Source organism: Nicotiana tabacum, chromosome 4 (assembly GCF_000715075.1).
Source record: "Nicotiana tabacum cultivar K326 chromosome 4, ASM71507v2, whole genome shotgun sequence".
Lineage (NCBI taxonomy): Eukaryota > Viridiplantae > Streptophyta > Magnoliopsida > Solanales > Solanaceae > Nicotiana > Nicotiana tabacum.
Window position 1 is genome coordinate 96,519,824 of NC_134083.1, and position 16,080 is coordinate 96,535,903.

The window sequence follows — 16,080 nt, forward strand, 5'->3', positions numbered from 1 at the left end:
TGCTACTAGACGCATATCATTTAATACACTTTTATGCACGTTATCCGTTCCAGTGACAAGCGTAGTGACTGCATTTGGTCCTCAGCCATCCCATCTTGGATTCCACGTGTCTTCCTCTTAGTGAGCCACGTGTCATATCATATTTTACCCTATACAGATAGTCCTCTGGGTCAGTATACTTTTAAAATGGCTACTTAATTAGCTAAGTCTTTCCTAAAGCGGATCCAAGATTTGCAGCTTATACATGTAACAGATATCCCAGAGCTAAACGCAAGTGAAAGCAAAGAAATTTCAATTAGTATTGCATCTCTTCAAATAGTAGAGTTCTAAATGGTAGTAAACCACATATACTGATAAAGATTAATAAACTCAATAAAGTACTAATAAAGATGGATGCTAAGTCTTGGTTCCATGATCATAGATGTCGGCTTCTTTGGATGTGTAGTCAATCCATAAATTTCCTCCATGCTTATATCCTCTGCTTTCATACCTCCAGTTAATTTCCAATTGAACCCGTGCAATAAGTTAGCTATCGTTGTGCGGACCACCTTAATCCCAAGGCTATATCTGGGGCACCTCCTCCTTCCTGAACTAAATGGCAGCAGTGTGAAGTTTTGTCCCTTTATGTCAATGTCATTTTCTAAGAACCTTTCTGGAATGAATTCTTCTGGCCTATCCCAATACTTAGGATTTCTTCCTAAAGACCATGCATTTATAAATACTGTTGTTCCCTTTGGTATGTCATAACCAGCAACATTACAGTCCTCAATTGAGTAATGGGGAGGAAGCAATGTACATAGTGGGTGCAGTCGAAATGTCTCTTTGATTATGGCATCTATATATGGTAGGCGACAAAAGTCCTCTTCTTCTACCCATCGTTCTTTGCCAATAACTCTGTTAAGTTCCTGATTTGCCTTCTCTATAACCTTTGGATTCCTCAAAAGTTCTTGAAATGCCCATTCTACTGCTGCAGCTGAAGTATCTGTTCCACCTGCCAGCAAATCCTAGCTTAGATAGCCAAAAAGAAAAAAAAAATAAGTATTAAAATGAACCGATTGAAGCTTTATGAGCTATAATAGAATATTTTGAGAAAATAAAACTGGGATTGGCCTTTTTCAAATGATTTGCAGTTTTAGGTTTCAAAAAAATAATAATAAATTACTCGAAATATTCCTTTGATAGGTAGTTTAATTGTCGCTACAACCCTTTAAAAAGAAAGCGGACGATCTTTTTGGACTTTGTTGTATTATGCTAAAAACTTTTATATAACAAGAAAACTTACATGTATTAATCCCATCAAGTGATCCTTAGTAAGCTTAACTTCAAGATTAGGGTCATCAGCCAGCTGCAATATGACATCAACCATGTCCTTTGGAACTGAATTCTCCTTTGCTTTTGCCTTGTGATCTTCAAGAACAGACTTGTGAAATTCTACAAAACTCTTTCCCAATGCCTTCATTCTCTTTACGTACCCTTGTGAGTCGAACCAACTCAGTAAAGGTACCCAATCCCCAAGATTGATCACCCCATTAAGCAAAAAGAATTCATCTAGCATCCACTGCAACTTTTCAAGTGATACTATTGAAGTATTTGATTTTGATTCATCACTATAGTACTTGCCACTCATAACCATCCTACTCATAGTGCTAAGTGTGAATCGAGGTAAATGGTCTTTGAGAAAAACTGGCTTTCCTGAGAGAGTGTGAAGACTAGAAATCAAAGTTCGTGTTTCCTCAACACGAATATACTTGAATGACTCAAGCCTTTTGGAATTAAATATTTCGGTGAGGTAGATTTTTCGAGCTTGTCGCCAGAATGCACCATAAGGTGCCCATGTCATGTCTGAGTAGTTATAGCTAGTGTACTTACCTGCAGAGAGTGCAGGACGAGAAGCAAAGCTGGCGTCATGTGTTTTCAAGAACTCTTTAGCCATTTCTGGAGATGATGCTACAAGAACAGGTTTGGAACCAAACTTTAAGAACATCAAATCTCCATATTTTTGTAAAAGATGGTGCAAAGACTCATGTGGGAGTGAACCGAGAAGGTTCAAATTGCCTATAATTGGCCATTGCCTCGGACCTGGTGGTAGTTTTCTTTTGGGGTATTGATCTATGATGACTTTTGAAATAATAGCTAATGCTAGTAAGCATCCCAAAGTAATGAAAACCGAGGAAATCTCCATTACTGATAATGCCAAGAAAAGCTTGGAGACATATATATAGTGCAGTCTGCTAGTTCTTGAATGCCTGAAAATGGCAGTGTTTAAGTGGGGCAGAGTTTCTATTGTTTGGAACTCTTTTTAGCAGCCTTTGAAAAGTAAACGTTGGAAAATTTCTTCTTTTTCCATTATTTCTAGCTTGATAATTCTAATTAGCTAGGACTACTAGCCTGTTTGGCTTACCACGCCAAAATTGTTTTTTTTTTTTTTTAAAAAGTATTCTTTTTTTCTCGAGGTGTTTGATCAAGTTTTTTTTATGAAAATAAGTGCTTTTGACTAGAAGGAGCAGAAAAAAGTAAATTTTCTCCGGAATCAGAAGCAGAAGCAGTTTTGACTTTTTTTTTCATACCAAAAATACCCTTTGCAAAATATTATATATACCAAAATAATATTACTTAGTTTAAACTATTAAGTAATATAAAATGACTTTTGGGATGAACTTTCATATTTATTGGATGAATTTTTGATATATTTAAATTATATTGAAAGAATAAAGTACTTTTTAATTTTATTTTTATATTTTACTTAAATAAAATAAAAAATTAATTATTATCTTTAATAATAAATATTTGTAATTATTTATCTACGTACTATTAAGCAAATCTATTTATGTTCTTATTTATAATTTGACACATAAAAATACTTTTTGAAAAACTTGATCAAACACAAGTTATTGTTCAAAATTGTTTTTCAAATTGATTAGCCAAACACTGTTTTTTTCCAAAAGTAATTTTTTTAAGTTGTCGAAGTATAATCTCTCCTCCTCTCTTCTCAAAAGAAATTGGAATGTGCAGCAATTTTTTTTTTTCTTTCAATTTTTAACAACCCTTACATTTCTTAAGAACCTGAAAATGTTATTCCTTGGTTAAGCTTCTCTCTTTTAAAGAATTCAATTTGGCAAGCGTATTAGAATTATTTGGAAGGAAAAATTGGGAAGCTGTCATTAGGATATATGATAGATTTAACAAATCACGATTTGTTGTACTCCTGATTAAACCAGCAACGTACATTGCGTAAAACATTACTGTTGTAAATATTGGAACACTGCTTGTAGATTATTAATAGATGCACAGAACTCAGAAGTATAAACAAAAGACAAGGAAGATATTTTCTTCTTGCAAGTTGCAACAGCTATGTTTTAACTAGTGGCAGAAGCGGACGGGTCAGGTTGGATATGGACAGGTCAAAAACGGGTAATGCAAAACAAATAAAAAATTCGACATGACCCATAATTAATACAAATAAAAAATGAATTAATTGATGAATAATATCAATGAATAACTATTTTTCTACTCATTTTGCCCCAAGTAGTTTTTACTTTTACGTAATCCAGTAAAAGAAGATATTTTTCGATATTAGTCTCTTTCATCATTGCTTGGAAAAGTCTTTGGAGACATGATAATATTCAAGGCTCATAGGAAATGGCCATATGCTTCTCTGTTATTCCTATGACATGTCTTTTCTCTTGGCCGGTACTACACTTGTAAAACTAGGCTATTTTATTGTAATTACCTAGGTCATTTCTGAACAGATTCATTTAATGCTAGCATACAACTTAAACTGATCAAGAGTGATAAGAATTGAACGAAGTACTAATAAAGATGGCGGGGGAGTCCTGGTTCCATAATCATAATTCATGCTATTTCCGTTCCCGAACCTATTTTCTTTTTGTCCGTTCCAAAAATAATGACCCCTTTCTAAATTTGAAAATAATTTTGCTTAAACTTACAATTCTACTCTTAATGAGAAGCTTTTATAACCACACAAATACTCTGGGCCCCTTTTTGAATTATTTAGGACCACAAATTCCAAAAAATTTCGTTTTTTCTTAAATTTCGTGCCCAATCAAACAGGTTCACATAAATTGAAACAATTGAAACGGAGGGGTAGATATCAGCTTATATGGGCGTGTAGTCAGTCCATAAATCTCCTCATGGCTTACGTTCATGTCTATGTTATTTTCGATGAAATATTTCTGGAATGGAACTCTTCTGGCCTTTCCCAAATCTTAGGATTTCTTCCTAACCAGCAACATTTCTATCCTCAATGGAGTAATGGAAAGGAAGCAATGCACATAAATGGTGCAGTCTAAATGCACATAAGCAATGCACCGACCCGATGTTAGTTCTACACATTGTTTTAAGGAGGCAAATCAAGTGGCAGATTAGTTAGCTAAGTTTGCTACATCCAGCTCAGAGGCTGTTGTCCACCTCTCTTTCCAGCAACTCTCTAATTGAGAAAAAGGTCCTTTTTAATTGGATAAATGCCAAATGCCTAGTATTAGGACAAGATATGATGAGGCAAATTTCTTTGTTAGTTAAGAACTCTCTTAGATCGTATTTTGACAGGGATGCAAATACCTGTTTCACTTCCTGTATTTTTTGAAGGATGCATTCTATTTTAAGATGAAATACAGCATCCCACTTAACCTGGGAAATTAAGAGAAAAAAATGTCTCTTTGATTATGGATTTTACATAAGGTAGCTGAGAAAAGTCCTCTTCTTCTACCCATCTTTCTTTTCCAATGGCTCTGTCAAGTTCTTGGTTTGCTTCTCTATGATCTTTGGATTACAACACAAATTGATTGAATGTTTTATATGTTGAATTTTGACAAGATTAATGTAAACTAGCGTGAACATTTGAAGCCTCCTTTTAGGAAGAATTTGGTAGATGCATTTTTTATGTATTTACATTGCATGTTCACACTTAATATGATGTCATGCATGACATTATTATGGCCATTTTCCTTTTATAAATAGCAAGAGTTTTGTTCATTTGAAATCATCTCTCACTTGCATTCTTATCTCCTAAGGCATTTGAATCTTTTTTCTCTCTTGTAGTATTTCATTTGTATTTTTGGAGTGAAATAAATTTGAGTTAATTGTGTCCGAGGACTAGGAAAAAATTAAATTTTGCCGAACCTCGTTAATTTCTGGTGTTCATTTTATTATTGTCTCGTTTACTATTTATTAGCTACCTTTAAATATAGTAGTTGTGATTTAATTACTCTCTATATATTCGGCTTCCGCAATAATTAGTATTAGAACTAAAGTTCCAACTTAGTATGCTGTGTGGTTGCAACATAGTCTAAACTTCCACATCATAAAAGAATTACTTTGGTGTTTAGTACTGTCAGCAAATAAATAGTATCTGTAGCAAAAATAAGAGATAATAAAAATGAAGAGTCTACATCGGGTGTCAGTAATACGTCATTGGCATCTTCGCTTATGACAAGAATTATGTCAAATGCGAAATTTGCAGTTAAAATTTTTGACGGGTCAGGACATTTCGGGATGTGGCAAGCTGAGGTTCTTGATGTCCTTTTTCAACAAGGGCTAGATATTTCTATAGAATAAAATAAACCAGACAATATCAGAGAAGGAGATTGGAAGATTATCAACCGCGTTGCTTGTGGTACCATTCGATCTTACCTCGCAAGAGAACAGAAGTATCCATATACAAAAGAAACTTCTAAAGTAAATTGTGAAATGCATTGGAGGATAAATTCTTGAAGAAAAATAGTCAAAATAAACTTTACATGAAAAAAAGATTGTTGCGCTTCACATATGTTCTTGGTACTACAATGAATGATCACATCACCAGCTTTAATAAGTTGGCGACAAATTTGCAGAATATGGACGTGATCTTTAGTGATGGAGATATGGCCTTAATGTTATTAAGTATACTTCCCTATGAGTACGAGCACCTCGAAACTACTCTACTTCATGAGAATGATGAAGTGCCTCTCAAGGAAGTTTGTTCTGCCTTGTACAGCTATGAACAAAGAAAGAGAAAAAAAATAAAAAAGTGGAGAAGGAGAAGCACTGGTCATGAGAGATCGTTCTCAAAATCATATGAGAACGAAGAAAGGAAGATCCAAGTCAAGATCTAGACCCAGCAAAGATGAATGCGCCTTTTGCCGAGAAAAGGGGCACTAGAAGAAAGACTGTCCAAAGTTGAAAAATAAAGCCAAACCTAACAATGGGAAGGCTGTCATGGATTCAAATGTAGCTGATTGTGACGACTCTAATTTCTCACTAGTTACAACTGAGCCATTCAAAACATCTGACATATGGCTGATGGATTCAGCTTGTAGCTATCATATGTGTCCCAACAAGGACTGGTTCGTTGATTTTCAAGAAGGAGAATGTGGAGTTATTCACACCGCAAATAACAATCTTCTTACTGCATATGGTATTGGTTCAATCCAATTAAGGAACCATGATGGATTGATCAAAATATTAACAGATGTTCGGTACGTACCGGAATTGAAGAAAAATTTTATTTCTGTAGGAGCCCTAGAGTAAAAAAGGCTCAAAGTAGTTACAGAAATAGGGTAATGAGAATATACTCTGGTGCACTAGTGGTAATGAAGGGAATTCGGTGAAATAATAACATGTACCACTATCGCGGTAGTACAGTTATTGGGACATCAATAGTGACATTCAGTGATGACAAGGAGGCATAAGCAACCAAGCTATGACACATGCGCTTGGAACATGCTGGAGGAAAATCCTTGAAAATTTTATCAGATCAATGATTGTTAAAAGGAGTAAAGACTTGTAATTTGGAGTTTTGTGAGCATTGTGTCAAGGGGAAACAGACAAGGGATAAATTTGGAACAACAATCCATAATACTAAAGATATTTTGGATTATGTTCACTTTGATGTTTGGGGTTCTTCCAAAACACCTTCATTAGGTGGGAAACACTATTTTGTAACCTTTATTGATGACTTTTTCCGGAGAGTATGGGTATGTACTATGAAAACCAAAGATGAGGTGCTGAGAATTTTTCTTAAATGGAAGGCGATGATAGAGACTCAAACAGGCAGAAATATAAAGTGTTCGCATAGATAACGGTGAAGAATACAAAAATAATCTTTACAATAAGATTTGTGAAGATGATGGTATTTTGAGACATTTCACCGTCAGAAATACACCACAACAGAATGGAGTGGCAGAACGCATGAATTGGACTTTGTTGGAGAAGGTTCGATGTATGCTGTCCAATACTGGCTTGGGCAAAGAATTTTGGGCTGAGGCAATAACATATGCATGCCACCTCATTAATCATCTACCATCTACGCTATTGATGGCAAGACACTATTTAAAAAATGGTATGGAAAACCTGCTGAAGATTATAATATTTTACATGTGTTTGGCTCAATTGCATACTATCATGTGAAAGAGTCAAAATTGGATCTGAGAGTAAAGAAAGCTATATTTATGGGGATTACTTCTAGAGTCAAAGGATACCGATTATGGTGTTCAGAGACAAGAAAAATTATATTCAGCAGAGATGTTACCTTTGATGAATCTGCCATAACAGATAAGGTGACAGTTGAAGATGTCAAACAAATTGATGGTGCTTCAAAGCAGGTGGAGTTTGAGGGAAAATTAATTTTCCCAACACAGGGAGAAAACGAGAAAACGATAGAAGATTTTCCCTGGACAAAGGAGAAAGCAATCATATGTGTGGATGCAAACAGAAGTTTGTGGAGATCAATAAAATGGTGAGAGGTAATGTGTCCTTTAGAGATACATCAAAGATTCAAATAGAAAGGATAGGTATGATTCTGATCTCCTGTAAAAATGATGACCATAAGTTAATTCAAGATGTTTATCATGTCCCAAAATTTAAAAGTAATATTTTGAGTTTGGGCCAATTTCTTGAAAAAGAATATGACATCCATAGGAAAAATATGCATATTTGGCTTAGAGATTCAAGTGAAATTCTAATTGCTAAAGTGCATATGGCAAAGAATAGATTATTTTCTCTAAATCTTAAGACAATTGATGCAAATTGTTTGAAGGCTAATATGCAAGATGAATCATGGTGTTGGCACATGTGATTTGGGCACTTGATTTTTGAATCGCTCAAATCAATGGGAGAAAAGAACATGGTGCATGGGATACCATCAATCAACCATCCCAATCAATTATGTGAAGCTTGTCTTCTTGGAAAACATGCAAGGAGGAGTTTTCTAAAGGAGGCCATGTCAAGATTAACCAAACCGCTCCAGAAGTTCACACCGATATGTGTGAGCTAATCAATCCATCTTCCATTGGTAAAAGTAAATACTTTCTGCTCTTCATTGATGACTTTAGTAGAAAGACTTGGGTTTATTTCTTAAGTCAAAAATCTGAAGTTTTTGCTGCTTTTCAAAATTTTAAAGTACTTGTCGAAAAAGAAAGTGGCTATGAAATTAAAGCTTTAAGGTCTGATAGAGGAGGTGAATTCACTTCAAAAGAATTTAATGACTTCTGTCAGTCTCATGGAATTCGTCGCCCTCTAACGGTACCTTATTCACCCCAACAAAATACAATTGCGGAGAGAAAGAATCGAATGATTCTTAATGTGGATAGATGTATGTTGAAAGCTAAAAGTATGCCCAAGGAATTTTGGGCCGAAGTTATTTCTTGTGCAGTTTATTTGAAAAATAGGTCTCTAACAAGAAATGTTAGAGATCAAACTCCTCAAGAAGCATGGAGTAGAAGAAAATCAAGTGTCAAGCACTTGAGAATCTTTGGGAGCATAGCCTATGCTCATGTGCCACAACAAAGGAGAGCGAAGATTGACGATCGAAGTGTCAAGCATGTGTTTGTTGGCTATGATACGAGTTCAAAAGGCTACAAGTTATATAACCCAAGCAGTGTCAAGGTGGTGGTAAGTCACGATATTGAATTTGATGAAGAATTGACATGGAATTAGGAAGCTCGGGAAGAAACTTCATATAATTTTATTCCCTACTTTGGTGATGAAGAACCAGAGACCGTGGAACCTGTGCAGGATACAATTCAACATCCTTCTCCAACAAATGTTGCATCTCCCTCTTCTCAAGAAAGTTCAAATGAACAACCACAAAGGACAAGGAGTATTCAAGAGCTCCATGAGGAAACAGAAGAAGTTACTAATATTCTCTTTGCTGACAATGAACCAATAAACTTTGATGAAGTTGTTACAAACAAAAGGTGGAGACAAGCCATGGAGGAGGAGATCGAGTAAATAGAGAAGACCAATACTTGGGAGTTACCAATTCTTCCCAAGGGTCATCGAGCAATTCGAGTAAAATGGGTATACAAGATAAAAATGAATATTGATGGAGATGTGGAGAGATACAAGGCACGACTTGTGGCTAAAGGCTACAAGAAAAGGCACGACATTGACTATGAAGAAGTCTATGCACCTGTTGCCCGCATGGAGACGATTCATTTGCTGATCTCTTTGGCGGCGCAAATAAAGTGGAAGATCCATCAACTTGATGTCAAGTCAGCCTTCTTGAATGGCTATCTTGAAGAAGAAGTCTATGTTGAACAACCATTGGGATTCGTGGTAAATAAACCACGAAGATAAAGTGCTGAAGTTGAACAAAGCTTTATATGGATTGAAGCAAACCCCATGAGCATGGAATAGTTGCATCGACAAGTATTTTCAAGACAATGGGTTTACTCGTTGTCTCCATGAATATGCTCTTTATCTTAAAGTTCATACTAGTGGAGATATATTGCTTGTTTGTCTTTATGCTGATGATCTTATTTTTACGGGTAATAACCCAAGTTTGTTTGAAGCTTTTAAGAAAGATATGTCCCGTGAGTACGAGATGATAGACGTAGGGCGCATGTCATACTACCTGGGCCTAGAAGTGAAGCAGATGGATGATGGAATTTGTATCTCTCAAGAAATCTATACAAAAGAGATATTGAAGAAGTTCAACATGCTTGATTGCAACCCCGTGAACACACCAATGGAGAGTGGGACAAAGTTGTCCAAGTTTGACGAAGGAGAAAAAGTGGATCCCATATTTTTCAAAAGTCTTGTGGGAAGTTTAATGTACTTGGCTTGTACCAGGCCAGATATACTCTTTGTAGTTGGAGTAGTAAGCCGCTTCATGGAAGCTCCTACCTCCACTCATTTGAAAGTCACTAGAAGAATTCTTCGTTACCTAAAAGGTACGATCGACTTTGGGTTATTTTATTCTTCTTCTAATAATTTTAACCTTATGGGATATTGTGATAGTGATTATGCGAGAGATATTGATGATAGAAAAAGCACAACTGGTTATGTGTTTTTCTTGGGTGATTGTGTTATTTCCTGGAGTTCAAAGAAATAATCAATTGTTACTCTCTCGATTTTTGAAGCTGAATATGTAGCAGCAACATCTTGTACTTATCATGCTATTTGGCTGAGAAGATTATTAAAGGAGCTCAATTTACTATAAATTAAAGCTATAAAGATTTGTATTGACAACAAATCCGCACAGGCACTTGCGAAGAAGTCAGTGTATCATGATCGGAGCAAGCATATGTTGGTAATTTGTGTTCAAATTCAGAAAATCATGTAAAGTAAAAGAGAAACAGAAATATATAAGAAGAACAAAATTAAATCTGAGCCCACTGAATTCACAGTGTATACTTAAGGAATTTAATTCCCTCACTGTTGCCCAAGGTATACGGATTAATTCCTCCCAGGATAGAACGAAATAACTATTCTGATATAGCGGCACTTCAAATCACAGAACTTCAGCGAACTTAACAAACGGAGCAAATCACACTTGACACTTATGTTTATTTATAAAATAATGCAACAATGTAGGAAAGAGGGAAGAAGATTTCAGATTTTCCATCTCTAAAAATGAGGCCAAGCCTCTAAATTTATAGACAAAGGAAGGGTGATATGGAGAAGTGCAATCCAAAAGGTGCCTCTTCCATTTTCCATTCACACCCTTTAAAGAAAAATCGCAACAATCTCCCACATGAATGGGGAATGGACATATGTGAAAAAACATGCATGAAAATACTATATGATTCGCAAGTAAGGATTAAACACATCTGGATAAGTAGGTTTCCCTTTGAACTTTCCGTAGTGAACTTATGTCGGATATACTCGGTCAATCGGTAGATTTGATTCTTTGAACCGTCGAACTTTGGTGTATACCTAGACAACCATAAGTCACACAATCAACCCTTAACCGTCTTTGGTTCTCATTGTTGTGTTCGTTTCAGCCATGAACACCGTCTGATTTCATAAGTGCATATATAGATAATTAGCCTTATAGAACTCTCCTTGAAGTGGCTAACACTTCACACTTACATAGGTGATTCCTAAACGTGTTATCCCGTAGATACACTATTTAATATACCCCGTATCAAAATTAAAAACCATTAAAAACCTTAATGCTTTATCCTTGATACTGAACATTGTCTCATCACGAGAATGAACAAATTTTTTTTTTATTTAACAATGTTGAACCGTCATTAATGACTTTGTTTGAGCTCCTTGAACCTAGATCTTGGGATCTCCAGTATTCTAGGTAGATTTACCGCCACAATGACTTGTCCTTGGCCATAGTCTCATTCCCCTCGATGATCTTTCAACTATCTCTCTAGTTAGGCCTTTTATAAATGGATCCGACACATTATCGTTTGACTTCACATAGTCAATTATGAAAATTTTCCTAGAGAGTAGTTGCCTAATGTTTTTATATCTTCGCCATTTTTTGACAAGATTTTTCGTTATTCATAATGCTCCCAACCCTTCCTATTGCCGCTTGACCATCGCAATGTATGCATATAGGTGCCAATATTTTGGGCTAAGATGGAATTTCTTCAAGAAAAGTTAGAAGCCATTCAACTTCTTCACCGGCCTTGTCTAAGGCTATAAACTCAGCCTCCAGTGTAGAGCGGTCAATGCATATTTGTTTGGACGATTTCCAAGATATCGCTCTTCCACCGACTGTTTAGAATCGGTTGAACCGGTGATCTAATTTGCATCACTATACCCCTCTATTATCGCGGGATACTTATTGTAGTGCAAAGCATAATTTGGAGTATATTTCAAATACTTCAAAATTCGTTTTATTGTCATGAAAGTTCAATGCAAACTTTCTTATGTCGCAGACTAATACGTCTCGACCTTCGATTGCATATCACATTATTGACTACACTTAATATAGTAATAGTGTATTATAATAACAGCTGGAATGATTGGCATCAGTTGTAGCCACAACCTTTTAATATATAACTCATTTCGCAATCATTCCGTCATTTTCAAGCTTTTGTATGCTATTTTTTCTCTTTGGTTTATTTGAGGAGGAGCTAACAAAGGAAAAGATATTTTTTGGGATTTGTTCCTCAAACTTAAGAGGAGAAGTATGATAATTTTACAGAATTAATTATAGGAGTAAGAATGGAGTTTCGACTGGCATGAAAATGGGTGTAATTTAAAAAGGAGAGTAAGTTTTTATACTTTTCTTTTTGTATTTGCTGAAATTTTGTTGAATAAAATGATATGCTGAATAGGGTGAAAATAAAAAGGAAAATATAAGAATAGATAACTAAGAAAAACAGAGATGAAACAAAAAGGGAAAAGAAGATGAATGTGTGGCCGATTGTCCATTTTCTTCTGCTTTCCTTTGTTTTAAAAGTAAAAAAGTATAAGAAATTTTATACTATCTTTTGTGGGAAGAGGATCAAATATATAGAGCTTAATTCAAACACCAATACTTGCTAATTAATTTTTGTTCGAGTCCAAAGGTAAATCTTTAAAATTTGAGATTACTGAGTTTTGAACCAAATCTGATACTGACGTAATACCATATATATATATATATATATATGGATGAGCATATGAAAAGGAGCAATTGCTAAAGGAGTAAAGCAAATATGACGAAGCAAAAAGTTAATAAAATTATGCTTGGTGCATGATGTTTTTTTTTCCTTCTAATTTCTTTTAACAGAGTCAAATTGAATGATCAATTTATTCAGCCAAGATTCGAGGAGAGATACTTTAAATTTTACTTGAGCTATCAGCAACAGGACAGAAGAGACACACAAGACCTGTTCTATAGCAAATTGCTTCCAGTTTCGGATGCTTGCACCAAAAGCATCTGATCGACCGGAATGCAGGTGCATTCCAGGCAAACTATTTCAACCTTGCATTTGATGTGCATATACACATTGTTTTCGGTTCTATACATATTTTATATTTTGATAAACTCTTTCCTGAATTGGATATGCTGAGAACTCTTTCGTGTTACCTTTTCCCTGCCTTATTAATCTTGATAAATATTATGTATTCGGTATTGAGGTAAAGAAGATATTTTGGCATTATGGTTGCTATTTGGAAGACGGACATAGAGCTTATTTATATTACATTCTTGGGTGTCTGATACTGTAGCTTTGTAATAATACATGTATGATGTTTGTATAAGGTTACATAACACTCTAGAGCGACAACAAATTGTTGCAAATGTGAGGGACCGGCAAAATGAGGAAGAGTCCTACAAAAAGGTTGCAGAAGATTATGAAGGGTTTTCATATAGTGTGACAAGGAACGAAGGTCTTGTAGCTTTTGTCCAAACAATACTCATATATTACCATTTGAAGCAAACTCAATAGTACTAAAGTGAAAAATATTGTGTGAAAAGCTTGTAAGCATCACATAGTCTAAGCAAATCTATATCATTCTTTTTTTTTCATAAGTGAATGCACATCGTTATTTATTTAACACTCAACAAAATATGCAATATTCATGATTTCTATTTATAGTAATCATTAATTTTAACGGCAAAGTGGGGAATTAATTATTTCTGTTGCTCTGAAAATGCATAACCTCCAATTGGTCACTTATATTAGAAAGAAGTTCACATATCATATCATGTTACAGACCTATATAAAGTACTAAGGTATCATCTATGGTTATACATGATATTTCAATACCTTCCTCAGTTGACCATGGTACCAGAGTTTTCATGAAGTTAGATGATAAACTTAATTAGCTCTTAATTTCAAATTTTCTGTTTTATCTTTTTGCTGAACTTTATTTCTTCTATCTCGACTATACTTACAAAAAGATTATTTATAAATTCAATGATGTTTTTATCGACCGCGCGAAGCGCGTGCAAATTAACTAGTGTACTCTCTAAAGTTTAAATTTTAGCATTTCTTTCATTTGTCAAAATATAGAAGCTTATGCGAATGATGATTGTGGATGTATTTATGTATTCTTCAAATGCCAACTTCTTTGATGTGGCACCGTTATTATTCGCTTGTTTAATCATCATTTTGGTGATTTTGTAGCTTGTCAGTTTGTAAGTAAATTTTCTTAATTTTTCATTTTTGATTATTAGTTTCTTTCATCTTTAATGGTTATAATGTTTTCGCATGCCAGCCTTTTGACATTCTTCATTACACTCTATAAAAATGTGGTTCATGCTTTAGGCAGAAACGGTACCATTCTACTCAGTTAGGCTTCTGATCTATTATTGCCTTCAATTAGCTTAGACAGATTTGATTGGTTACGATTAATACTTGTGTGTCTATTGTTATTACTCTTTTTTTTATTTGAGTCCAATAAGTCATGAATATTCTTTCTATGTTCGTTATAATTTGTTTATCATATTATTTTTAAAGGCATCAATTTAATTATTTTCTTAGCAAAGTGAACTAAAGTAACTCATTCTTTTGGAACTAATTTTATCAATATTAGAAAAAATTATGGGATGAGTTAGATAATATAAATCTATAATTTGGATTCAACTGATAATCTTTTATGGTAGTTCTAAATATTTTATTCATAAATTTTATCACTTTTTGTGTTTTATTCAATATGAAATTTTATTAAAAAGTTCTGAGATTCATATTCAATTTCTCATCAAAAAGTTAATTTGTGTCAATATATCATTCTCTAATCTATAATAGTATTAGAATTTTCATGAAGTACGATCAAACTACTGAACTACCAACATCTGAGATGCGATCATCATGTTATAATATTTGATACTATTATATTTACCCAATTCAATTTCTCCTATCACATTTATGAATGAAAGGACCCGTAGTTTTGAATCTGACAAAGTTAGGTGTACGTGCAATTATCATTTATATATATATTTGAATGAAATTTACCGATTTCAATATTTATTATGTATCTCTATCACAATTAACTACTAATTTTATGCAAGTATAGCATTAAATTGACCATGTTGTACTAGCCATCATAAGGAAGACATATGTTGATAGAATTTATGTACAACTTCTACAAAATACTACTTTCATTCGACAACAACTTATTGATATGTATGCAACTATAAAAAGAGGAGGCTACCGTTTTATTAAACACAAGGAACAAACTTGAAGACGTGAAGTACTTACAACCACTATATTATTTTACAATATTTGTATTGATTAGCATAGGATACACGTACAATGCACGTTCAAGCAGTGGCGGATCTATGTACAAATTTTATGTGTTTTAGCACCCATTGAACTCCACATAAATTGTGTATTGTTATATAAAAAAATATAAGAAAACTAATATAAGATGCTAGCAAGTACCCAGGAACCAAAAAGACTAATGAGTGTTGTGGTGTTGCGGTTGAAGTAAAGGTGTATTTGAAACTAGAGGCGTGGGTTCGATTCCTACTTGATTTGCGACTAGAAGTCATTTTTTGATAACCATAGTTTTCTTATTATTTTTTTTCTCTGTTGCATTCGAATAATTGCACTTTTTTCTCTGTTGCATTCGAATAATTGCGACCTTAAAATCCCGGATCCGTTACTATGTTCAAGAACTAGTTAATTAATAACTAGCATGTATTTTCTATCAACAAGAGTACAAATTCTTACCCCGTGTCCTAACTCATCTCCACATCATAGAACCACATATATAGTGGCAAAGCGGTGTCTTTCTCACTTCAACAACCCCCCCCCCCCCCCCCCAAAACCCAACACCACAAGATAACCTTATACATAAAAGAAACTAAAATGCAACACTGTTAAGGCTAGGTGTAGAAGAAGACGCAGTCGTGATTTAATTATTGAATTCCGAATGATGTTATTATACTTAATTCGAGTAGAAAAT

At 34.4% G+C, this 16,080-nt stretch overlaps 1 protein-coding gene across 1 annotated transcript; it reads right to left on the reverse strand.

Annotated features, from left to right (window-relative positions):
• Positions 1-275: 275 nt before the first annotated feature.
• LOC107781088 (trimethyltridecatetraene synthase) lies at positions 276-2,256 on the reverse strand. Its single transcript, XM_016601722.2, has 2 exons — positions 1,283-2,256; positions 276-1,004 (listed from the first exon to the last, which is right to left on the reverse strand). The coding sequence occupies exons 1-2, from the start codon at positions 2,180-2,182 to the stop codon at positions 381-383; spliced, it is 1,524 nt and encodes a 507-aa protein (XP_016457208.2). The 5' UTR covers positions 2,183-2,256; the 3' UTR covers positions 276-380.
• Between the last annotated feature and the right edge of the window lie 13,824 nt (positions 2,257-16,080).

What these genes read in the sequence shown, in the direction of transcription:
- LOC107781088 (XM_016601722.2), bottom strand. Translation starts at nt 2,182, where the DNA reads ATGGAGATTTCCTCGGTTTTCATTACTTTGGGATGCTTACTAGCATTA. An exon ending in ACTTGATGGGATTAATACAT is followed by an intron (nt 1,005 to 1,282) that starts GTAAGTTTTCTT and finishes TATCTAAGCTAG; the next exon opens with GATTTGCTGGCAGGTGGAAC.